Raw genomic sequence first — 24701 nt, forward strand, 5'->3', positions numbered from 1 at the left:
GCAAATAGATTCAATAAATGTTCTCTTAGACCGAAAGGAAGTGATGTCATACTGTATCTGGAGGTTGCAGCGTCGGAACCCGAGGTGGAGAATGATGTTTGGAAGCAGACACAGAGCAGAGCAGCGGGAACGCGGGCGTCTGTGCGTTATCACCGCGCCTGTATATCGTCAGTGCCTGTCTAAACCGTCTAGACTGGTTTAAGTGGAAGAGTCTCAAATCATGTCCTCGTTCATCCATTAGATGGTTCTGAGAAACAGACTAGTGTGTACACGCGGTCATATACAGTAGGTACACATGGACAGTCCCATCATGCACAATAAGGGAGGGGCTTGTGACAGACAGACAACGGTCACAACTGGAATGATGGATCTCTTAAAAAAAAAAAAAAAAAAAAAAAAAAAGCCATTTTTATACACACACCCCTGTTCTGGAGGGGCTCTTAAATAATTGAACACATGGCTGACAAGCAGTTGCCTGGCCAGATGTGGCCTGTTCCCTCGTTACTCCCTGACTAATCAAGCTCATGTACATCAATCAGACGTAACATAATGACCACCCACTTATTATATTGAGTAAGTTCCTCTTGCGTGGCCAAAAACAGCCCTGACCCATTAAGATTTGGACTCCACTGGACATCTGAACGCTGCTGTGGTATCTGACAACAAGCTGTCAGTAACAGATCCTTTAAGTACTGTACGTCGTCGGAGCATTCTTCGGATGGAACTTCTTTTTTCTAATACATCCCACAGATGTCCGAATTGGAGGCTGAATCAACACCTCTAAAGCATCGTTTTGATCCTCAAACCAATCTTGAACCATTTTTGCAGTGTGTCAGGGGACGCTGTCCTGCCGATAGGGGTTCAGCTATCACAGAACACCGTTTCCATGATGGGGTGTTACTTTGTCAAAAGCATTGTTTAGATATCTAGATGTTATCACGATGCCGAGATGCCGAGTCAATTTATGTTGCGATTCTGTATCAAGATTTTATCAATATCCTTGTTAAATGTTACATTTCTTTTCTGATTTTCTTACAAATGTAACCGTAAACGTTTATGAAACGATCATCAATACCGTTGTTTATCCCTTCGCTTTAGTCGACAGCTTCAAAACCAAAACTGTACATGATTAATTAAATGTAGCCCAATCCCTTATAACATTAGTTTTCTCACTTAAAAACAAGCGCAAAAATATTCATTATTCACAATACAAGTAATCGAATCAATACACAGGTAATTGTTTGCGTATCCTTCCGCTTTGTGGGTGACGTAAGCACTTCTTCTTCATCAGTGTTTACTGGCGGCTTGCATTCAGAAGAGCACTGTGTCACGCCAAACAATTAATTGCGCAAAAAGCTTTTTAAATTAATTTAATTAATTTTGGGCAGAAGATTTTGCCTCTATTTTTTTTGTATTTGAATTCCTTGAGTTACTCGAGGAATCGTTCCAGCCCTACTTGAAATGTGTGCAAAATCCTGACTGATTTGTGCACATGGTGTTTAGGGACTAGTGTAAGTTTGTGTAAAGAGAGGGTTTTGAGACTAATTTGTCTGTGGAGTTCGGAAGGGAAAAATGCTGACTGAGGGATTTAAGTTGGTTTTTTGATAATGTAGCGCTATAAAAATGGGAAATTATAGAAATCTAAGGGCAGTTGTTAGGTAGGGACAAATGTTTCCTTCCATTAGTTAGATTATGCACTGTAAGTGATAGTTGAAATAATAATAATCCATAGATTTTTGATTTAATCAGTTCGCACTTAAAATTATTTAGGCAAATCTACAAATGTTAAATAGCTTCCTTACACCACAACTTTTAGCACTAAGTACCTCTCATCCGTCCCCTCTGAGAGGCCAATCAGCTCTCTCTGGACCTCCGGCTGCAAGAGGTTACAGCATCACCCGGGAATCAAACTCGTGATCTCCGGATGATCGGGCGAGCACTTTACCACTGCACCACTCGGAGGCCCCAAAAATACATCTTTTACACGTACTCATGTTTTGCAAGAGTATTGCTTCTGCTTCTTGCGAGTTTATTCGCAGCTGATACACTACGACCACCTGCTGGACTGGAGCGCTGCACAGAAGAAAACATATTGCTTTGTACTAGAAATGACATTTAAACCAACAACACCAGTTACACAGCATTTTAGTGCTTATTTCATAGTTTTTGTAGCTTTTAATATATTTTTATCTAATCTGTTCTCTTCTAGTCTAATCTAGTTTCTAATATATCTACTTGAAACAAATCTTAAAATTCAGATCAAGTCGACAGTCTACCTGTGATTGACAGGCGATTCGCAGCTCTACTCTGCAGCTGCATGTGTGAATGTGAGAACCCTGGTCACTTTTCTGTAAAAGTCAAGACGACAGTCTTACTAGCTTGCACCTAGAATTAAATACAGCTCACTTTTAGCACAGAACAAATCTGAACTGTGTGCAGGTAACGGACAGGCACGGACCCGATCTGTGTGAAATGCGTCCGACAAATTACCAACAATCACAACTAAAATGACCTGAAATGATGTGTAGAAGTGTTTCAGATTGACACCGAGATTAAATAGTGAAGAAATACTGATGATACAGCAGTGTCATGCCCTCACATTTCAGGTTTAGTGGAGCTCTAAGCCATCATAAATGAGATTCTTGTAACTAATCATAATTTAGGAAGTTTGGATTTGTCACGCATGTGCCCTGAATTTTTTTTAGTATACTTTAGTCACATTCTGGAAATTGTAAAGTTCTCTTCGATTCCAATTAAACAGGTTTATTTAGTATGTATTCAAAGAAATGTCTTCAAAATGACTATAATCCCACATGTACTAGAGATACACCTCGATCAATGTTCTTTTAAGCATGAAATCTTTTTCCATAACAACAGCTCTGACGTGTAAATCGCAGGTTTATATTTATGCACTCGTTCTTTTCTTTATAGTTGCCATAGTAACGGCTCCCACTGAGAGGCTCGTCGATCCGCCACATGATCTTAGACTAAAAATCAGTGGATGAATATAACATGCTGTTATTTAGCAAAAGTGTCAGCGTTGCTGTGGTGAACTTTTCCGGTGAGATGTTTGTTTAAAATGTAAACGCGTTGTTCCCACTTTAGCAATTTTTGCCACAAATCACGACGTCTCACATTTAGTCATACACCAAGGTCATGGCTTACCGTGGTGAATCCTAGTGATTCATAGCTTGCCATTGCGCAGGCTGTGAATTATTTGAGAAGCGTTACGACTTTTTAATAACTCGCAGGTCCACCCAAGGCCCGTCGTATGTTTCCGCAGGACTGTTTCTGGCCATTTGGAGTCAGTCAAGGGGTTACGGCGACTGCCAAAGACCTTCGGCATGGCTACAACGAACAGGGAGAAAACTATGGCAAAATTAAAACCGAAGCAAACAAGTCAAAATAAAAGTCTTTTGCAACACCAGAGTGCAAAAGTTTTTATAAATTAGATAAATTACATTTTAGATAGTCAAATTATCAGTTCTGTTTTTTTTTTTTTCTTTTCTCCTCAGCCAGCAGAAATTAATCCATAATTTCATGTAAATCCAAAATCCTATATCTCAAAATATTTTCTAAGATTGATCAAAAAAAGGTTAACGATGCAGAAATGTCCAACTTCTGAAAAGTATGTCTATTTATGCACTCAATACTTGGTCAGGGCTCCCTTAGCAGGAATTACTGCATGAATCAGTGCGGCGTGACATGGAGGCGATCAACCTACAGCAATCGGGAGGCGATACAGTCGACAGGGAAATTTGCAGGGTGTACTTTTCTAGAGCACCCACAAATTGTAAAAAAAAAAAAAAAGAAAAATTTTGATGTGGTTAAAAAAAAATGCCTATAAATGTCTATTTTTATTGTTTAAACCCTAAACATGCCTCCAAACATGCTGTCATCTTCCTCTTGACACCAGCCCACGGATTCTCTATGGGGGTCAGGTCAGGTGAGTAGGTAGGCCAGTCGAACCCAGTAATATCATGGGCAGCAAACCAGTTAGAAGTAGTTTTACTGGAAAAGTCCTGCTGGAAAAGGAACTCGGATAGTGTCAGCGGATAGAAGCCTGACATGTCTAAAGTCCCCTGGAAGACGGCTGTGCTGTCTTTGGACTTGATAAAACACAGTGGACCAGCAGATGATGTGGCACCTTAAATCATCACCAACTGTGGAAACTTCACACTGGACTTCAAGCAACTTGGATTCTGTGCCTTTCCTCTCCTCCCCTGGACTCTGTGGCCTGGATTTTCACAAGAAATACAAAATTAACTTTTTTTTCCAAAGAGAAATTAAGTGGAATAAGTAGCAGTACTGTTCTTTTTCTTTTCTTTTATTTTTGGTTCTTTTTCTCCTCGGTCCTGTTAAGGTGCTTCTGATGGTGTTTTTAGCTCAGAAGTGCCCTGATACATTTTTTTTTTTAATGCTGGATTTTTGATTTTCATAAACTATAAGCCATAATTATTAAAATTGAAATGAAAAAGGCTTAAAATATTACTCTTTATGCGTAATAAATCTAAAATATATGAGTGTTTCCATTTTTAGAATAAAATAATGAAGAATAAATAACTTCTCCATAATATATATATATATATATATATAACACTCTGGACTGGAACTGAACTATTATAGAATAGAGTCTACTGTAGAATAGTTGGGGTGTATAAGCAATTAAGTTCTACCCAAATACGGACATTTTGACACAAACAGTCCATACACACACACACACACACACACACACACACACACACACACACACACACACACACACAAAAATACGAGTCCAAGTACATCCTTAGTGTTTATACCTCTCGAATTCGCACAGATCACAGTGGATAGTGTGTGTGTTTTTGTTTGTGTGTGTGTGTGTTTATATGTACATTAGTGTGTCTTGTGTTCTAATTATGACAAATCTTATTTGCTTGTGGCCTTGGTGGGATGGTTGCTCATTTATTTTCCAGGAAACGAAAGGGAGATATAAAGAACCTGTTCATAGGTGTGTGTGTGCGTGCGTGAGCGTGTGTGCATGCTTGTGTGTGTGTGTTGTGAGAAAGAGAGGGAGGAAGATATCCTCTTTCAGATGAGTCAGGATGACAGTAGGAGACAGTGCCAGGCTGTGCGTTTTTGAGTAATGGACTATATTGCACCACACACTACCACAAGATACATCTTGCCTTCCTGTCTCTCACACACACACACACACGCATATTTCCTGCCTTTTTGTGGATATTATTATTGATCGGTGAAACCCAACACACAGCCGATCCACATTACTCCGTTACAGTGAGGGGGGAAGAAGTGTAGAATACATAAGTAACATTTAAGGGTTAGAAACCACATACACACACACACACACACACACACACACACACACACACGCAGGGATCAATAATTTCACCACAGCAACATACCGAACACCGGTCTGTCTGTAGGAGAGAGAATTAATGAGCAGCACAGAGAGCTCAGTATGAAGTGTTGCCAGATTTAATAGAATCCCTGATATTTCAGCTTTGTACAGGAAAAAAAGTTTGTACAGGAAAAAAATGGCCTGGGCTTGTAGAAGTGATATATCTGTGGTGTTATTTACAAAGATTAGTGTGTAACAAAACATCGTCTTGACAATCCACTTTGATTCTATTAAACAGAACTTTTATTTCCTGTAAATTGTGTATAAATTGCTTGTGTGTGTGTGTTTATATATATATATATATATATATATATATATATAAATAAAACATACCATAGATTGTTAGTAATCCAGGGTCAGCCTTGGTCAAGCAGACAACAGTGGCAGCTTGGTGGTCCTAGGGCTTGACCCCCTGACCTTCTGATGAGTGACCCAGAGCCATAACCTTTTAGCCTCCACTGCTGCTGTGTACCTAAAACTATGTGGACAGCTGATCATCACACCCATGTGTGGTTCTTCCCCAAAGTACACAAAGAAAGCACACAGTCTTTGAATGTCAGAATGTCTTTGTAAACTTTACACATTACCATTTCCCCTTTACTCGAACTAATAGACTCAAATCTTCTCGTGGTCCAACATAGAGATGGAAAAAAATCTATTCAGTTATAAATCGTTGTTTTTTGTGTGTGTGTGTGTGTGTTGATTCACAGATCGCCACACCGACACTAAAATAGATTTTTTTTTTTTAAACAGTTTTTTACATTTATAATAGGGATGAACCAGCCGTGACCAGAATTGGCTGGTTTTTCTGTTAGATTGGTCGTGACCGGTGATCAGATGATCAGCCTCAGATAGAAATGATTCTGTACCGAGCGTAGAAGTGTCAGAGTGACGCAACAGAAAAGATTTTTTTTCATCACATCTGCCTTTTTCTCGAATCTCTCTGAATGAATTAGTCTCAAACCCACTCATTACACACGCTTACACTAGTCTCAAAACACTGCGAGCGCTAATTAGCCGAGAATTGCTTTCATTAGCAGCCCCGCGTGTCCGCCAACTCGCGACCACTTAACCCGCGCACTCGCTGTCAAGTTGAGTTTTGATATTTTAGAGGTATTTCTTTATAATCCTACAGGTAGTACGCTCTGAACTATTTATATAATTTCATTACCAGTAAATAATTTTCCAGGTGTGTTTAGAAATAATAAATATTAATGTAAAACATGCTGCTTGAAGTTATTTATTATTATTTTTTTTTTAAATCCTGCGCTTGGTTTGTAAGTTGGAAATCTAATACTCAGGACAGTATCTAATACACAGGAGCCATGATCATCTTCACGTCTGAAACTCTGGCCTGGCTTTGGGCTATTAAAGGAGTGCACAGGGAATGTGGCTCCTCCTGGCTGAGTTCCAGGAATGTGCAAGCGGTGCACGTGAATGATTGTGTCTACTGGTTAAGGACCGTCATTCACAGCCTTCTTTAAAACGTTTGCACCATTAAAACATTTTACTGCAGCTAGGACGGCTATTGTTGTACTGTGTTTAAAGTCTTGGCCATACACGAGTCCCGGTTTGACTTGAACACCCATTGTAATTTGCTCCTACCACACAGGATGCTGTGCTGACTGTCAGTGTGGGAATTGTTTAGAGCAAAACCTCTAGGATTATGGAAGAACAGCAATGATTTATAGTTTTATAGTTGGGGATTATAGTTAGTTAATTATAAAAAATATTTTTTATGGATTTTGTTTACGAGTGTATTTACAAGACCGATATTTGCAGCATCTACATTGAAATTGATTTCTTCTTCAACCTGGAATCATTTATTTATTTATTTTTGAATCTAGCTCCCTTCAAATATAGATGTATTTTGAATCTAAAAAAATTTTTGAAAAAATTTTGCTCTCAGTAATGAAATGTTCAGCGCCACAACAATGTGTGTGTATCTTGTGCACACAAGACTGAGCTAACAGTTATTCACCAGCTCATTCAGGAGGTAATTGATATCTGAACTCTGGCGACTCTGTCGTGAGGTCTGAGAATAGACTGTAAATGATTGTTTTTCTCTCCTCTCTGCAGATCTGATCTCGTGTTTGGAGAAAGGAAACAATTTTACTGAAGCTGAATTCAGGTAATCTTTGTGACATACAGTATTTGCATGCATAACTTGTGTGTGTATATACAGGCAGAGAAATGTGCATGTATGCAGTACATGTTTGTGTGTTTCTTGTGTTTTGCAGTAAGTTCTGTCCAGCCGGGTGTCTGACCGATTTCGGCGAGGTGTCCGGGACCATACCACACGGATACAGAGATGTACGTGCACTGGCTTGTACACACGCACACAAACACACGAACATGCAAACTACAACAAAAGCCCTTTGATTCAGGCTGTTCCTCTTGTTCTTGCTGTCTCTGGGTGATGACCTCATCCTGTCTTGGCTGTACACTGGAGCGTTAGTGGTCCCATGCTTATGACCTCATGACAGGCGCGGCTGACCGTTTACAACATCAATCTGGAGCTGGGAAGGGATTGTCTGCACAATGCCAGGGTCCAGTTTTTTTGTTCTCACGACTATGAGGGTCTGACGGTAGTATCACAGTTAGAATGCTCTGATTACTTTTTTTGATGTGACGAGTAATCTAACGCGTTAGGTCCATTAGATTACTTAAGTACTGTTATTGTTTTTTTTTTTTTTAATAATCCGCGAACCAGACAGCAGTGTGTGAGAAAGTCGTCCTACAAGCCCCGCCTCCGATAACCCGCCCCCCTGTTATTCCTGCTGTTATACCCCTATCTAACCTATGCGGTTGACTATGCGAGCACAGACACATGGAAAGATGGAAACCCAATCACAGCGACAAAACCCGTGGTTAATTATGATGGACCGTACTTACAGCCACCGCGCGAACCCGCGTACTTGAGATAGGGGTATTAGTAGGTAACAGATTATGGACCAAACTTCGCTAAGTGATGATGGTAGAATAATTATAAAGGTCCTGACTAAAAAAACATGCAAAAGGAATCACAAAAGAGTTTTCATTTTCTGCAGTGGAAAAGTACCCGAACTAAAAAGTCCTTTAAAAAGTAACATCCTCCAACACTGGTTACGGATGAGGTTCTTTTGGTTAACAGCTAGCTTTATGTTTTAATAGGATCTGTTTGGAAACTTTGCTGAAAGCTAAAGCCAGTGTTGTTGGGTAGTTTTGTGTAGAAACAAATATCTGTTTAAGGGTTTAAAGGTGCAAGATGGACTTTTTATTTCTAAAGAAATTAAGATTTAAATATTGACTTTAATAAAAAAAAATTCAAAAATAATTAAAAAAAACTAACATTTTTAGTTCCTTTTTTTGATGGTGTAGTGGTTAGCACTGTCGCCTTGCACCTCCAGGGTCTGGGTTCGATTCCCGGCCAGGCTCGATTCCCGTCTCTGTGTCCATGGAGTTTGCATGTTCTTAAAGAGGCTTCAAATCCTTTATGAAGTCACACCCTATATGACGTACAAACAGTGACTGAGCTTTAAATCATAGTGTAAAAATATATAATAATAATAATAATTATTTATTTATTTATATTTTTGAATTATATTCCATGGAATTTAAAACCTTCCATCAATAAGCATTTTAACTGTAATTTCGTCACAGCTAATCAGAAACCATATTCATCCTGGAAATGGATTCACAGACGGAGTCGTTTGCCCGCTGAATTGACATGCCAGTGTGTCTGAAAATGGATTAACACCCCAAGTTTGGTCTGGTTCTCGTTTTTGAATGTCAAGTAAGGCAATGCAGTGTTTCAGAGAGGACAGACTGACATCATTGCACACTTTTCTCCTGAGTCTGCTGTAAGTCTGCGTGAGCTGTATATGCGAGTCTCTACGGGAGATGTTAGGTCAGCGTTTGGCCGATCGGTTTTGTGAATCAGGCTGACGGCAGATTATTACTCCGCCGTCCCGTTCGGCTCTCGTACACGCCGAGTATCGCAGGCCGCGTGTACGCCAGAGCACGTGTGCGATTTGTTGCGAGCAAGGCGCGCACGTGTGCAGCTCAGCAGCTGGACCTGGCAGCGTTCTTATTTTGCCAGTAGGAAGTGGTGTATGTTTTGCGGTGCGTGTGTGTGTGTTGAGAGTTTGCCTGCTGTCTGTGGTCGGCCTGCGGTGGAGAGCAAAAGAGGGAGAGAAATGTCAGTTTTCAAACAGACAGCTCTCTTAATTCCAGTGCTAGTTTGGCAGTGCCTGTGGGAACTCTGTGTGTGTGTTACCATCTGCCTGCCATGCTGCGTTTTAGCAATCATGTGTGTGGCACTGTAATTAAAGCCAAACCCACAGCGACTCTTTAATGACACACACTGCTACAGTATTTCATATCACCAACAACAGTGTGTCATTGTGGAATTGCTCCTAGTGACATCATCAGTCAATTCATGTCTCTTGTGGCTTATGGCTCATTTAGTCAGCATCAACCATTTCAATCTTGTGCTCTCTTTCTCTCTCTCTCTCTCTCTCTCTCTCTCTTTCACGGAAGGACATTACATAACAAATATAAATAAAGCTGCTGTCTCACCAATTTGCAATTTTCTCTGCTATTCCTCATGCAGTAGCTCTGTCTCCTAAACACTTGTAGCATGAGTGATGTGTTTATAGATCGAAGTAAGTTTTATGTATCAGTATATCAGGCTATTTATTTTGAAGCAGTTTGTTCTACAGGAAAATCTCCAAAGTGGGCAGAGCCACCAGACGGCAATACTAAGCTTCTATGAGGGGCGTTCAGGTCAAACCGGGACTTTTGATGGCGCCGAATAACAGAACAAGTACGAGAGTAATGTGCTTACATGTAATCAGGGTAGAAAGTTTTCTCCTTATCCCAGAGCCACAATTAGATCAGACTTTCTGTTTCTTGTCTGAAACACTGGCCTTCCAGGAACTCCTTTATCGCCCCAAACATGTGGAAATGGCTTGGAGTAAGGTCAGGACTATCCAGGTGCGGGGGTGTGGCAGGGATTTCTGTAATGTACAAGTGGTGTTCGTGATTGATTGCGTGTTCAGTTCACACAGACAGATGGGTCTCTTAGACACGTTGGCGACACGTTATCTGAGATTTTCAAGGATCAGGCGTTCCATTTGCTGAACGTTCACAGGAACGACTGCAGTGGGCTCCAAGTCACCTCAGTTAGGCTTATCATTCACAGACACAAGATAACTTTATAAATCCTGAAGGAAATTCTTAAACATTCTTGACATATGACCCTCTTTAAAACATTTGCACCGTTCAAATGTTTTACTGCGTCTAAAAGTCTCCTCAATTTTCCCAGTTGGAGTTGAACATTCTTCATATTGCGTTTTTCTAAACCTGTTATAATCGCCTCGGTGTGCCTCTTCGGCTGGGATTCAAACATTTGATGTATAAGTAAATGGACACACAAGTCATTAAACAGTCCATTCAGGGTTTGTGCCCATTTTGGGATTTAAACCTTCATTAATGCAGGGGTTCTGAGCCAGAAGTGCTCTGGTTTCAGAGCCAGAAGTGCTCCTATTTCAGGTCCCATATTGATCTATCGCAGTGGTCTGGATCCAAAAACAGCAAAGTATTTTAAAGGACAGAACTGTAGAAGTGCATTCAGTGCTTAAAAAAACAAGACCGTACTTCAGTCACTTCAGATTTTTAAAGGAGCATCTAGAACCTCTTCTGCATCAAAATCCTGTGCTTCTCAATCACATGTATTTAAAGTGCCTCTAGAAAATACTCCCCATTTATCATTATTTCTTCTTTTTATTTCGAGGGATCAACTCTATTTGATGTATTATATTACATATATATTACTCCCGCTCCTTTTAAAGTGAGTGTTTCCAAGAAAAAATATTGTTCTAAAAATTATTTAGAACTATTTCAAAATTAAAATCTAAACATTGCTTATTTGAAAAATATTCACTCACTAGGATTTACATTTCCCCCCTCTATTTTTTAACACAGTTTCTTTAAGTATAAATTAGAACTATAGACAACACTTTCAGGTTATCCCACATATTTCATCTTAATCTATCAGATTTAGGTTTAGCCATTCATTTGTAAAAAATTATTATTTTTTAAAATAAGATTCTTTGTGACTTTGCATGATGTCCTGTTGGGACTTAAAGCAGACCTCTAGCAGGTTCTTCATGAAAATTCACTTTTACTTTATTCATTTTGCCATTGAGGGCAACAAGATTGCCATTTTCTTTCTGCTGAAAACCAACTCCAGTGCATGATTCTTCCACTGGCTTTCTTGGTGGTAAGAATGACATCACCTGGGCTTCAAGCTAAATTCGGTCTCCCTAAAACATAACGCATAATTAGCATTTTTCTATTGAGAGTCACTTTTAAAAAGAAATGAAGAAATCAAGTCTACTTAAATTTGATCATAATTATGATGTTACATTTGAAGGTGAATCCTATCTGGAGGCACTGCATGTAAATTATATAGCTGAAAGCAGGTCATGGGAACAGAGACTAGCTACACGGCTGAAAGGGGAGAGTTTTTACAGACTGTAATAGATATTTTAATTTGATATACAATCTCCGGTCTGACTAGTGGAAGAACTAAAATAGGCTGATGTTTTAATTAAGCAGTATCACACAAGAGGGAATGCTGTAGTCTTGATATTACAGCGACCTCAAGTGTGATATTGCTTTTATATAACAGTTCCACAAACGCCATTTACTTGTCAACAGATTATGATTTGTTGATTTATTTAACCTGTTATAAATACTTCTGTGACTAGTGGAAATAACTAACCATAAGTTGCAGAACTGACAGGACAGTTAATTAACAGGGGTGAAAGTAGTTTTAAATTCTTAAGGTAGCCAAAATATGAAGAGAATAAACCATGGAGGTGGTGGACCGTCCTGAAAATCCTACAAGATTTACTTTACATTTCCACATAGTCTGATTTAGAATACATCAGACCTTTTAGTTTCCAGAGTTGAATCTCAAATATATTCCACACGTCAAATAGTGCCTTCGATCGGGACAAAACAAAATGGACATTTCAGTGGCAATTCAGACGATGACAAGTGTTGTTTATGATGGCCACGTTGTCAGATGTGTTTTTTTGACGAAAGTGCTTCCGTTACTGGGTTTGATTGTAAGTTTTGGCAGGCAGCTGCTCTCTGATCAATATGGCGGACCACACCGATCTACTTTCAACCATGCCGCAATCAACAGTGTTATTAATAAGTGTTAGAACACCTATGAGGCAGTAATAGAGGTAGTCCCCGACTTAGGAACATTCGAGTTACAAATTTCTGCAGTTACAAACGTCCCGCGGTTCTACTACTGGTTTAATCACAGAAGGAGCTCACATGTTTTTTACAAATGAGTTGTTCTCACCGATTACAGTGAATCAGTCCGGAAGGACAGTGATAGAAAATGGCTGTCCTGTAAAGCTGTCCTGATGAATAATCCTTATTTTAGAAAATCCCCAACAATACAGTGGAAAACAGCTCTAAGACAAAATGGCGCCTGTGATTCCCCTCGTGATTTAAAGGCGCAGAGACAACATTTCACTGTGAGATTTATTTTCGTAGGCGCGATTAAGGTTTTTGCCCACATGATGGCAGCGTGAGGAAAGGGGACAGATTTAGTCAAGTGAATTTGTATGCTTCACGTTTTATGTTCATGTCCAAGGCGTATAAGACTCACTTTGTCAGACTTGAGAACAAATCAGACTTATGAACATGCTAATGGAACAGAACTCGTTCGTAAGTCAGGGACTACCCGTATAGTTAACATCCCAATGCTGTTGTGCTTTGTAGCAGCACTCATGGAATGTCTCTTATCCAATCAGTTTACTCATTCAGAATTAACAGTTTTAAAGGATCACTTGACAGCATTTATTCTTCCCACTTTAGAAGATAGTAGTGTGAACCTCAAGCACTGCTGCCACAAACCAGACATACACACAAACATATTTAAAATATATTTTATATATATATAATTTTAAACCTGACTTTAAATGGTAAATTGTGTGTGTTTAGTCCTCGTCTCTGTGTCTGGCTGGTATCCACGCCGGTGTTGTGTCAAACACGCTAGGAGGCCGTGTCAGCGTAGTGAGCAGTACAGGCATCCCGCACTATGATAGCACACTGGCCAACAACGTCACATCTGTAGGGTGAGTATCCACTGGTTTATTACAGACAGTCTTTTATTTTCCTTCGCCGTCACGCTTTCCACTCGCTGCCTTTTTACAAGTGGCTCTATATATCCTAGATGCAACATTTTTACTCCTGCTTTGTCCTTGTGTTCTCCTGCATTATCAGTCAACAGACAAATTGATTGATTTCCGTAGTCGTGCCTTCAATCTTCATGTTTATCTCTTTCTGTCCCCAGAGGGAACCTCTCCCCCAGTCTCTTCACCTTTAGAACCAGCGGTAAGTCTGCCCGAGATATCAGAGCACGTCCTGGGCCCCTTTCATTACTAAGCCTGCACAATATATTGCTCTCTTCTTTTTTTTTTTTAAATACTGATATTGCACAGAGTTATAATATGCAAATGAGCCCTTGAATAAACAGCTAAAATAATTTATCGTGTCCTATAAGCGTCCTGACCAGCATAAGTCATTTTAGGTACAGGTTTACAGGATACAATAAATCGAAATAATTTTGGTCTGTCTTTAACCTGATCCCATCTCCGGTGCGTCCGTAATAAACGGAAGGTTTATCACAATAGCAATCCATCACGATATAATGACAATTTGATGTGTTGTCCAGCTGTGCAGCTGCACTGATAACTCCTACCAAGTTATCTTTCTGTTTCTGTACACCTGAGTGTGTATTCCTCTGTGGAGAGATCGGGCAGGGGTATGCACAATCATCGACCTCCGCTCAAGAGACTTGAAGTACTCAACCTCTTACTGTAACGTCTAACAAGGTTAGAGATGGCTCGTTTCTAAAAGAATTCAGCTCCTTTATATTCCTAGTGCATGCGCAATTCCCTCTTCACTTCAGAATATAGGTTTATTGACAACAGGTCACAATTCAGGCCTGCCAATCTTTCGCATTTTGCATCTGAGCTCTGCATTTTAACATCTGAGTATGCGGTCGATGAAGATTCTCAGTTGTCCAAGTGAAGTCGTCTGGAAGTTGAGTCATGTCAGCTGGACCTCTTTTTTCGTAGGTTTGAAATGTTCGTCCAAGTAGCTACTTTAGCCTGAGAACGGACATTTAAGTATGCTGGAACTCAGACACAACAAAGTATACCAATCAAGTGTTTTTCTTAAAGGGAAAGTTTGGATTTAATCAGAATTGACAGGCATGCAAGTATGTTATAATAGGTCTTGGTTGTTATAAAGGTTCCTGCTCTGCACACGGACCACCAAGAAGACATCAGGGTTACCCTTATTGATAGCTCCGCTTATCCGTATGGTTATTTCTTTTGACAGAAAAAGGAAAATTTTGTACTTAGTCCACTATAAACTAAAAGGTTTGCACTTAGTTTAGCCTAGTGGGACTGCAGAGATTTTAATATGACCCCTAAGACTCTTTTTTTTTTTTTTTTTTTAAACACAGAACAAGGGTTGTTAAATTTGGCCCCAATTACTTACGTTTTACTTTCGCACCGGGTGACAAACTTCAAGGTCGTTGGGTGGCGAGGGGGTCAAGGGGGTGTTTGGAAAACTTTACAATAATTGACACTGCTGGGAAGCCCCACTCTCTTGCCCTATTTTTATAAGTTATATAGTCAACATCATGTGAAATATATATATATATATCAGACACCACATTGGAGGGCTGTACCAGAACTAATGCAAAACCAGGAATAACTTTTTATTACCTAGGTCATTCAAATTGCACATGTTAATAAAGTAACTCTTATTTACAAAAGTGGAACTCAAAATAAGATAAATAATAGGGTGTTTTCACATTATGGTCCAGGCATCGTTTCCAAAAACACTTGACCGCAACGCATCGTTTCTTGCTTGGGCACCGTTCCCAAGTCCTCTAGAAAAGCTGGTCGAATCAGATATGGAAGCCAACCGTACCTGGATGCAACGTCATCAGTGCCGTCTGTCTTCTTAGAAACCCCAGTGCGTGTGTAGCACGCGACAATCTCACGACCATCGTTGAACTCGGCTCTCGAATCCTTATTGAAAATCCCCTTTGTGACAAAGGATGGTCTCTCAATGATCAACAGAAATAACACTGTTGACGAGAGCAATGTGCACAGATAGATAGACAAACCACACGGTGACGGGCCATCGACTGAGACAAAGAGGATTCGAGAACTGATGCATCGTTTGTGGCTGAGACAATGTTGAGTAGTACCTTTTATATAGAGGAAAAGTTACTCCACCAACATGTGCAATCTAAGTGACCCAATTAATAAAAGTAAAAATGGGATTTGCCTACTTTTGCATTACTTTCGGGACAGCCTTCATACCTCAAAAGTGTAGCTACAGTAGATAAGAAAAATCAGACGGAAAACTTTAGGGCTATTGAATCGAATTGATTTGGAAAATCACAGTGCTCGAAAAAACAAATCGCATCAAGAGTCTGTCTTCGATTCACAGCTCTAATGGGAAAACTATTTTCACGGTCTCTACAAGGGACATTAGACAAGTAATTTGTTTAAGGATTATATAGAATATTGTGTTATGTTTTTTCTTTTTTTTTTTCCCCGCGCCTTTTCACTGTGCTTAACCCCCAAGCTGAAATTGTTCATCCTAGAAATGAAGCTGTGCGCAGTGGAAGGCCGGGTTACTTTATCTGATTTTTTTCCATACAATAGTAGAGTGGTTAACCTTACGGTGAACATGGGGAACACATCTGATTATATATATTGTTAGTACGAATCAGAACTGCGGAAAAAAGTCAGAAAAAAAGACCACTGAAATCACACAGTTTAAAACTGGCTAAAACACTCCGTCTAACCTGCCAATAGCTCTCACTTAGAGGAGTGCAGAGAGGATGAGGTGTCTGTGGCATAGTTTTACTAGATGCTGCTGCTGATGGAGGCAAGTCATTTGCCAGTTTGCTGCTGGCACTGGCATTTACAAAAGGAATTTGTAAATGGGAGCCGCCTTACATTTATTCCCAGAGAAACACACATACACACACACACACACACACACACACAAGCAACAATATAGTCTGAGTGAGAGCTTTTTTTTTTTTTTTGCATACTTGAATCAGGAGTATAATGTTCACACTTCTGCGCCAATCATTTTAGAGCTAATCTAGGTACAGTATTTGAAAATAAGGAAGCATTTCTGTGCCCTTATGGGTTACTTTCGTTGTTTCTAGGGTGCTACGGTACGCTTGGCCTGGAGTCAGGGGTGATCAGTGATTCTCAGATCTCTGTCTCATCTGTGTGGGAGTGGAGTCGTCACGGCGACAAGCCTTCGTTGTGGGCGCCTTCGGGGGCACGGCTTAAAAAGCCCGGGCTTCCCTGGGCAGCCGCAAGCAGCGACACAAAACAGTGGGTACAGGTGGACCTGAAGAAAAAGAAACGAGTAACAGGTGAGAGAAAGAAAGAGAGGATGGTAAGCAAGTCCGAAGTGATGATGCTAAAAACCTGTTCGCTTTCTTATGCAGGAATCATCACCACTGGCTCCGCCTTACATGATTACCAGTTTCATGTGTCAGCCTATCGAGTGCAGTACAGCACTGACGGACAGGACTGGACAGCCTATCAGGAAGCGGGCTCAAATCAAGACAAGGTATATGAATCTGTGTGTGTGTTTAAATTCTGTACCAAATGTCGCGACTTTACAGACTGCGTGTTTCAGCAAATAGCATTAAGTGCACTCGCTCTTCATTAATAATGCATAGCCATCAGTTGGCAGAGAGCTTAACGAGGAGCTCATTGATTGGCTGCATTTAAGTGGAGGGTTGTAAACCATTGTTCTGGCAGTGATGTAATACCGTGCCGAGGGGGCCAATAGCATTGACTGAACCGGGGGGGAATAAATGGTAAATCTATTCAGTCTTTTCTGTTTAAATCAACAATACAAATGGCTCAACTGCGTACCGACACGAAGTCATCGATTTCCCGACTGAAACAATGACGCTTAGTTGACTTGACTTTGCTTAAGGGCGAATATTCGCTTGTCCTTGGTCACTGATCAAGCGTGTTCATGACAGGTCTTCCAAGGAAATACCAACTACCTTCAGGAAGTCCGGAACAACTTCATCCCGCCCATTGAAGCGCGCTTCATCAGAGTTACCCCTGTGCAGTGGCATCAGAGGATCGCACTGAAGATGGAGCTTCTCGGGTGCCAAGTACCCGCAGGTGGGATGTCTGATTTAAGGGAGAGGTATCGGATAAGACGGTCGAGTCTGACCTCTCAACTGCTTTTTATTTTTTTTCTATTCTTCAGCGACTCCACGGATGTTCAATCCTGTACCTGGTTATCCCAAAAGGAACACCGTGCCACCACTACAGGAGCGGACGACGTACACGCCCAATGTCCGGAACACCACCGTACCTCCACACTCTCATAACGGTGAGAATGTACCGGTCTGCTGCCAACTCACAAAGACAAAATTTTCCCCAAAACAAAGTCGTTTTCTCATCATCTTCCAGCGATGTAATAAGTGCTCTTATGTTGCGCATGTGTTCCAGAGGTGGCGCTAGTGGCCGTGTTGGTTCCCGTGCTGGTGGTGGTTCTGACGGCTCCAGTGGCGCTGCTCGTGTGCGCGTGGCTGTGGAAGAGCAGGTTAGTTCACCGTTCATCTCATTTAAATCAGAGAATAAAGCAGTAAAAGACTCTAGTGAGACTGATGTGATGGCGAGCGGTGTGACAGTATTGTGTCGTTACTGTGATGTGTTACTTCTCAGCTTTAATAAAGGTGCCATTAGTTATGACACTGACAAACAGTTTACACGATGAATTGCTGACTTGGAATTCTATTTTCGTTGCAGCTGCTTAATTCCTCTTCCTTTTCATTTCGGCATAAATATACGGTTGGGTACAAAAGTTTTTTATACCTTTAGGACAAATTGTGAGAAAGGCTGTTTGTTATTTTGGCGGGAATACTTAATATAAATAATTTTTAAAAATGACCCGTCACATTACTGTATGTTAAGATACTTCAGAATGGAGGACATTTTTATTTTGTAGATAAATTGTAAAATCTTTCTGCCAGAAACCATGGGAATGCTTTTTCCAGTTAAATGTTTCTTTGTTGGTGTCAATAGTGGTTTCGTTTTTTCATTTTAATTGACACCATAGCGAAACACTTAACTAAAAAAGTTAGCAATCCCATGGTTTCTGGCAGAAAAAAATAACAATTTATCTACAAAAAAAAAAAAAAATCTTCTCCATCCTGCATATACAGAGTCAGGCAAAAAAGTGACACTTCAGAATTTTTTATATGTATATATTTTAATTTAAGTTATATATTGATTTATATGATTGTTAATATTATTATAATATAATATACCTCATACTATTTATCTTTTCTTTAAGCATGTATGTATTTTTTCTGAATGTACAGTTTATTCCTATTGTTTCGTTTCACAGAGGTTTAAATGTTCGTAGATAAGTAAAAAATTTATCTTACGAACATTAAAACAGTGTACTTAGTCACATGATTAGAGATCATTATAATATTTGGGACAGAAACATAACACAGAGCAGAAAATGTCAGTAATCACACCCAAATTCTCTCACGTTCACAACAATACTCCGTATGATACGCAGTGAACTGCTTATATGAATGTTTGTGACCTAAAATAGAAAGATTGAATGGAAAGATTTTACTAGAATTTAAGAAAAAATTCACTAGAAGAATACAATTAAACTAGAGACAGAATTTCCAATAAAAATATGTAATTCATTAAAAAAAAAAAATCTTATAATAGAAGATTATAAATGCCGATGTACATAGATGGAATATAGAAATATTTATCTACAACATAAACAAGGTACTCCATCCTGAGAATTTGTCCTAAGGGTATGCAAACTTTTGTACCCAATCGTATATATATTTATGCCAAAATGTAAAGAAAGAGGAGTTACGCAGCTGCTTCATAAATAGATTTTAATTCCCAAGTCAGCAATTCCTTGTGTAAACGTTACAAATAAAATCGAAATAAAACAGAAATATATCATGATAAATAAATTACACTGAATGAGCGAAGTGTAATTGTGAACTGATGGGTATAAAAATATAGAAGGGTATAAAATATCTGGTCCGTGGGTCTGCCGGCGACAGTGTGAAAATTGAAACATGGATTATGAAATGAAATGATGTGTGTGACATCAGCAGTGTTATTGTCCATGTTCCAAAGTGCCTCGTTTACTGTATGTGCAAAACAAAAAATGTGCAACATATGAGCCGTGTGTGAATGTGCAGTGTGGTGAGTAATGTCCTCCCTCATGACCCTGATGTATAAGCAGGAATGCAGGGTGTGTGTGTGTGTGTGTGTGTGTGTGTGTGTGTGTGTTCATAGTGTGAATGAAACAAAAGCAAATCCAGTCGTTTAGTCCTTTGTGTTGTTCTGGTTGAGGGCCTGAATATCCTGCGGGAAGATGTCTGTCTGTGTTGGCCTTCAGGGAGCAGAAATACTTTTTACGGAACAGAGAGATCGGTCCATTGTTGGGGGGGCTGAGGTCCTTGACCATCATCCTAGCCTTGGTCCAGCACCGCTTGCTGTAGCGCAGTTCAGGTTGTGATGTTTCCCGTCAGTAAGCTCTCTCTAATTAGTAGCAGATTCTGCAAGTCTGTACCTAAAAAAAAATAAATAAATTAAAAAAAAACTTCTATTTATTTTATCCCAGGTTTCTACCTAATTTATTTGTAGGCAGTTCTCCCCGGTCTCTCTGGGAGGGCAGAGACTGGCTTCTTCGAGACACGTTACACCAGCCAATCACAGCTTTTTTCGAACCGCTGCTCAGTCAACGTTGGGGAACGGCGTAACTCTTTCAGAGTAAAGCGCTTCAGCGTCAGAGCACAGATGGCCATGATTGTCCAGTGTCGCTATGATTGATTTGAGGGAGTGGGCATGCCATCCATCCACCTGTCCTGGCTACTGATGGCATCAGCCGAGGATTAAACCCGCGATGGGGTCAACGCGCTTCCGTTCCGCATAGACGCCCCAACAATTTTTAATAAAAGTTCTCATAGGACATCTGTGTAAAAGATGCAGATCATGTGATTACTTTTATAGGGTATTTATTTTGCACATTTTTTTCTCCCAAAAGCATTTAACGAGTCTTATTTCATGTACCGTGCATGCACAGAATTTAACGAGTAAAAAAATCCAATTTAACATTTAATAAGGAAAAGACTGCGGGATAAAAAAAAGCACTGATGCTTGAGACCAGCCGTAATAAAGTGAACCAGTGTCATGTTGGATCACTGAGACCTGGTTCAGATGTCGTGTTGCGAGTGCAGAGCAGGGATTCAGCTAACAGGTTTAGCATGGAAGTGTTAAAGGAGAGAACCCGAGTGCTGCTTTGAATTCGACCGAGTGTGTATCATTTACAGTACAGAAGCGTTGTGCTGTCCAGCTAAGCTAAAGATTTGATTTACTTCAAGTTGTTTTGTCTTTTTTATTCTTTTAAAGGAAAAGTCCTGAAGTGACGTATGACCTTCCACACTGGGACCGCACAGGTACTGTTCACACCGACTATACTGGCTGATGTGCGCAGGCTTTAAGTGAACATATGCTAACACTCGATTATCTGGATTTGGTGGTTTTTTTTTTTTTTTAGTGTGGTGGAAGAGCATGAAGCAGCTGTTGCCGTCTAAGCTGGATGGCGAGGAGTGCGTGCGCTACAGCGCCACGGCACGAGCTGAGCACCAGAGACCACGGGTGGAACCTGCAGGTACAGAAACGTTCCACAGGATTGTGCAGTCATCCATTGTGTTAGCTTGTCAATAATGTGCTCAACTTATCTCTCTTAGAATATGCTCAGCCTTTGGTAAGCGGTACCATGGCCTCCCTGGGTCAGAGGTCAACATTTAAGCCTGAAGAAGGAGCCGACCCCGAGTACGACGCCCCCTTGACCCCTGAGCAATATCACGCTTATGCTGAACCGCTTCCCGCATCCGGAACGGAGTACGCCATTCCCATCACCATCGACAGAGCCAATCACATATCAGGGGGCACGCTGCCTTTCCGAGGGCGGGGATTAGTAGCGCGGACGGACAGCGACCATTCAGGGAGCTCCATGTACGACACGCCTAAAAGCACATCCGACCAAACGGCGTGTCCGGACGGCCAGATTTACCAGGTGCCTCAGAATACCAACAGTTCACCGTGCCAGGAAATAGACTGAGCAACAACTGCGAAGCGTCGTGCTCGAGCCTTTCGATTCCGAGATGGACTCGGACAAGTGTGCATGTCTGGAAGTGCATGTTTGTTTGAGCTAAGAGCTGTATGTGCAGACGTCAGAGTTTCTAGTCTCCTCAGTATGCCATAGCAGTCCTATCACTGAAGCAACACCAGGAACGAGTTAGGCAGGGAGGCTGTTACACTACTGGTTTAGGTTGTGTGTGTGTGTGTGTGTGTGTGTGTGTGTGTGTCTTGTGTTCGTGAATGTTCTCTGATGTTAAACTGTGAGTCCCTGCACATTTGCTTTCATGCTGAGAGGAATCAGTCTTACTCACAGGCTCTATTTCACAACTTGGTGCATGCTCATGGTGGGTTACACTGTTTATTTTTTTACCTGCACCAAAAGTGAAACAATATTTCTCTTTGTTCTGTCATTGCAGAAAGGTTTTTTTTTTCCCCCTGCCGTTCAAAAGTACCTTCTTAAATTCCTGGTTCATTAATAACCTATATGTTTAGGCTATTAGTTTGGGTGGGGGATCTACTTTTAAAAGCGTTCTTATCACTGTCTATGAAAAAGCATGTTTTTATTTTGTTTTGTTTTTGTTTTTTTTTAGTCGGCTCTCACACCTCAAAAACCTGTCACTGTTCAGAAAAAAAAAAAAATATGTATATATAATTTTTTCATATTACTTTCCTGCTGAGATATGACAGCTATGTGGAGCGCCAACCCCACTAGCAGATCGTGCCTAAAATCTCCAGCGCTCATGGATGCACTGTTGTCATAGATACACTGTTGCCTTGGGGCGCCTTGCCGAATGTGACAATTTCGTGCTGAATGAAAATAAAGTACGACATAAAGATGCCACCACGCTTGCCATTAAGTAAGTACACCCGACTATGTCCTGGAACGCCGATAAACTACGATGCGCTCTGATAAGCATCGTCCGGTTCTAATATCACACCAAACTGTTACCCTGAGATGTACTTCGATGTGTGATTTACTGCAAGAGCATCGAATCAGGCCACAGAGCGTAAAAAAGTCTGTTTTATGGTACTAACATGTCCTTGTTCAGTTCAACGTTAACCAAAGCAGAAGCGCCATCACTGAGACGTCCATCATGGTGTATGTGTGTGTGTGTGTATGATCTTTCTTAGCGTCTGATTTATTATACACAAATTTGGATGGTGTCGATGCGACTGTTTCTTTGTCTGTCATGTGCACTGTAGTCATAATTGTGGATGTGTGTGGATGTCTGTCTGCTATTCACTGTAAGTGGTTTCTGAATTAAGGTTCGTACTGTAGAGTGACTGTAAAGAATGACTGTATAGAAAATTGCTAAGTTTTAATAAAAATGTGATTACAGATTGTGGTGTGAGAGAGTGTACAGTTATGTAAGCATGGCTGAGCAATATAATATATACAATATAATAAAAAAAAACAAAAAAAAAAAAAATTCCCATCAGTAACCCACAGCATCAAGCGATTGAACCACCACTGCTCTATTGAGTAGGTTCACTACGCCACCAAAACTGTGATGCACAGTGTGTTCTGGCACCTTCCTATTAGAACCAGCTTTAACTTTTTCATCAATGTGAGCTACAATAGCACTTCTATTGGATCAGACTTCACGGGCCAGCCTAAGCTCCCCACATGCACAGGTTAAACACACAGAGGGCTGTTTTGGTCACAAAAGTGGGGTTGTTATGCAGAATAAGATGCAAAAGAAGATAATGCAATAACCTCAATTATTGCTCATACTCATTGCATTAATTAGGCAGGTGGTCATAATGTTATGGCTGGTCAGTGTAATATTGCTTTAAATATTAATTTTAGATTCTGGTTTATAGTATATAGAGCAGTATTGAAAGTGTGTGTGTGTGTATATATATATATATATATATATATATATATATATATATATATATATATATATATATATTCCCCCCAACAATAGTTTATCATCCATTTTTAATGCTAATTCATTGCACTCTTTATACAGCTTATCTTGTACAGTTGTACAGAATAGCAGGGGACCTAGAGCCTAGGAAGCCAAGGGAACTTGGTGCACAATGTGGGGTACACTTTAGATGTGCTATCACAAGGCACAAGCATGCACACATACACACACTATGGGCAATTTGAAAACGCCAAGTAGAACATGCAAACTCCACACACGCAGACCTGGGGTGGTGCTACCCACTATGCCACTGTGCCGCCTCTCTCTTAAAAAAAATATAGAAATATATATATATATATATATCACTCGAGTATTTTGTTGTCAGATTGTGAGCAAATTGTGGAAATTTTAACAATGATGTTGATATATTTGTCATATCACCCACTCATATCGGAAGATGCCTATGAGGCTTAAATAAAGTATAAAACTTTCTTCTGCCTGAAAACAGATCTGAGACACTATTCATTAAAACAATGTTCAGCACAGCAATGCAGCTGCACTTTAGCCAAAGTAATGTTTCACTGCCTGAACTGAGGTCATGTTTCAGCTGACCTCTACTGGAGAGAAGCAGGAACTAAAGCTGGGCCTTTGATGACGCGGCACTTATCGTGTGCTACATAGTGTAATACTGCAGTGCACTTTTCAGAAACTTCCAGCACAAGCTAGCTGCTTAAATGATTTAAATATATATATATATATAAAACTTATTTTTCTTTTAGCTCGACTTTATAACATGGCATATCGTATCACTGTAACACTTACTAATACTATGGAATTGGGTTGAGGACTGTCCAATGGGTTATTAAAACCTGGAAAGGTTTGTGCAACTGGAGACCAGTTAAAAAAAAAAACCCCGGGTAAAGCATAGTGAAACTTAAAAGTAAAAATGAAAGGTGTGTTTATTAGTAAAAGTAAGATTAAGGATTAAACAGCTGTGTGGACAAAAGAAAAAACTTGTTTAATCAGAAAAAAAGGCTTTAATTTGCTAATGAGCATAAAGAGCAGACTTTGGAGCAATGGGTTGTTTCAAAGCGAAGCGGGTTATCAGGGTGAGAAGGGAAGCACATGAAGCGATGCACCCATCAT

General features: G+C 40.2%; 1 protein-coding gene across 1 annotated transcript in view; it reads left to right on the plus strand.

The window, feature by feature from the left end:
• Positions 1 to 23023, plus strand: part of dcbld2 (discoidin, CUB and LCCL domain containing 2) — a 36639-nt gene extending 13616 nt beyond the window's left edge. The window contains exons 4-15 of the mRNA XM_053497089.1: positions 7481 to 7532; positions 7642 to 7714; positions 13412 to 13545; positions 13764 to 13804; positions 16677 to 16892; positions 16968 to 17092; positions 17517 to 17664; positions 17753 to 17878; positions 17998 to 18091; positions 20947 to 20993; positions 21095 to 21208; positions 21288 to 23023. Coding sequence (XP_053353064.1) covers positions 7481 to 7532; positions 7642 to 7714; positions 13412 to 13545; positions 13764 to 13804; positions 16677 to 16892; positions 16968 to 17092; positions 17517 to 17664; positions 17753 to 17878; positions 17998 to 18091; positions 20947 to 20993; positions 21095 to 21208; positions 21288 to 21661 — 1544 coding nt within the window. The 3' untranslated portion in view covers positions 21662 to 23023. The remainder of the gene's footprint in view (positions 1 to 7480; positions 7533 to 7641; positions 7715 to 13411; positions 13546 to 13763; positions 13805 to 16676; positions 16893 to 16967; positions 17093 to 17516; positions 17665 to 17752; positions 17879 to 17997; positions 18092 to 20946; positions 20994 to 21094; positions 21209 to 21287) is intronic.
• Positions 23024 to 24701: the final 1678 nt, after the last annotated feature.

The sequence above is a fragment of the Clarias gariepinus genome, chromosome 5 (genome assembly GCF_024256425.1).
Source record: "Clarias gariepinus isolate MV-2021 ecotype Netherlands chromosome 5, CGAR_prim_01v2, whole genome shotgun sequence".
NCBI lineage: Eukaryota > Metazoa > Chordata > Actinopteri > Siluriformes > Clariidae > Clarias > Clarias gariepinus.